Source organism: Ctenocephalides felis, unplaced genomic scaffold, assembly GCF_003426905.1.
Source record: "Ctenocephalides felis isolate EL2017-DRISC unplaced genomic scaffold, ASM342690v1 CF-g0.4_SCAFFOLD_00856, whole genome shotgun sequence".
NCBI classification, from domain to species: Eukaryota; Metazoa; Arthropoda; class Insecta; order Siphonaptera; family Pulicidae; genus Ctenocephalides; species Ctenocephalides felis.
This window is the reverse complement of record NW_020537010.1, coordinates 78,052-79,234: the sequence shown is the minus strand read 5'-3', so window position 1 is coordinate 79,234 and position 1,183 is coordinate 78,052. Positions and strand designations below refer to the sequence as shown.

At 44.2% G+C, this 1,183-nt stretch overlaps 1 protein-coding gene across 1 annotated transcript; it reads right to left on the bottom strand.

Annotated features, from left to right (window-relative positions):
• Positions 1-385: 385 nt before the first annotated feature.
• Positions 386-964, bottom strand: LOC113365290. Its single transcript, XM_026606877.1, has one exon. It carries the CDS (start codon positions 962-964, stop codon positions 386-388), a length of 579 nt encoding a protein of 192 aa, XP_026462662.1.
• Between the last annotated feature and the right edge of the window lie 219 nt (positions 965-1,183).

Below are 1,183 nucleotides of genomic sequence, written 5' to 3'. Positions count from 1 at the left end.
GCTGCCCTTTCAGTTTTCTGCGAGGGTATACACAAAGATCCGCGCCCGTGTCGACTAAAAATTCTTGTTTAGATGCTTTGTCAACAACTAATAGGCGGCTTGTTGAACTAATTAATTGACAGTCATGCGCCGCATTCATTGACTGTCGTTTAAGTTTAAAGATTTAAATGAACAAGGTTCATTACACTTCCGTGCTTTAGCTCCAAATCTTGAGTGGTACTGGCAATAGCCACGTGGAGATGGATGCACGACCTTCGACCTCGATGGTAAGGTTCGGTACTTGGCTTGGGTGAGGGCTTCAACTTGTTTAGCTAACAGTCAATCTTTGAATTTAATGTAGCGTTCTGGTTTTGAAGCTCCAAAATTTGTTCTGAAATGGTATGATTCATTTCTTTGGACGTGGATGGCATTTGTTTACTAACTCCTTGGATTTGATGCTGCAACATATATCGGCGATTTTATCTGCCATGTCTGCTATTTTATCCAACTCGAGATGGTCGTGTGCCGAAATTATGGCTTGAATATTTTCTGGTAGCCGCCTGATCCACAATATCTTGAGAATACTATCGTCGACTTTTGACCCGCCTAGTGCGCGCAAATGACGCAAAAACTGCGATGGTCGTCTGTCGCCGATTTCTTCTCTGTCCAGTAACTGTTCTAACTTGCGATCTTCTGACATCGATACTCTCTTGATGAGAGTACATTTCAGTGTTTCATACTTATTCTCTGTTGGTGGTTTCAAAATAATGTCTTCAACCTCGGCTGCGTATTGCGTCTCTAAGTATGCGATTGCTACATAAAACTTTGTAGTGTCAGCTGATATATTCGAAAGCGCAAATTGTCCCTCGAGTTGAGCAAACCATAGCTGAGCCTTTTCAGGCCAAAATGGCGGAACTTTGACACCGACTCTTTCGACCTGCGATGGCGGGAAAGATATTTGCTCTGGCTTATCCGGTTTTGACATGCTCGACTATTCTCACGTCAGGGGTCAATGTAGCAAGTAGGGTACTATCTTCTTCTCTTCCTTGTGTCCACTGCGTGCTCCGGTAGGCAAGTGAAGGGCCGAGTATTGCTGCGCTGTGGTTTTATACCATAGAGGATAACGGTGCATGGCAGGGACGCGCAACCTGACGTAGTGCGCCAGGGCTGTGCAACCTTATCCTATATATATATATCGTATATA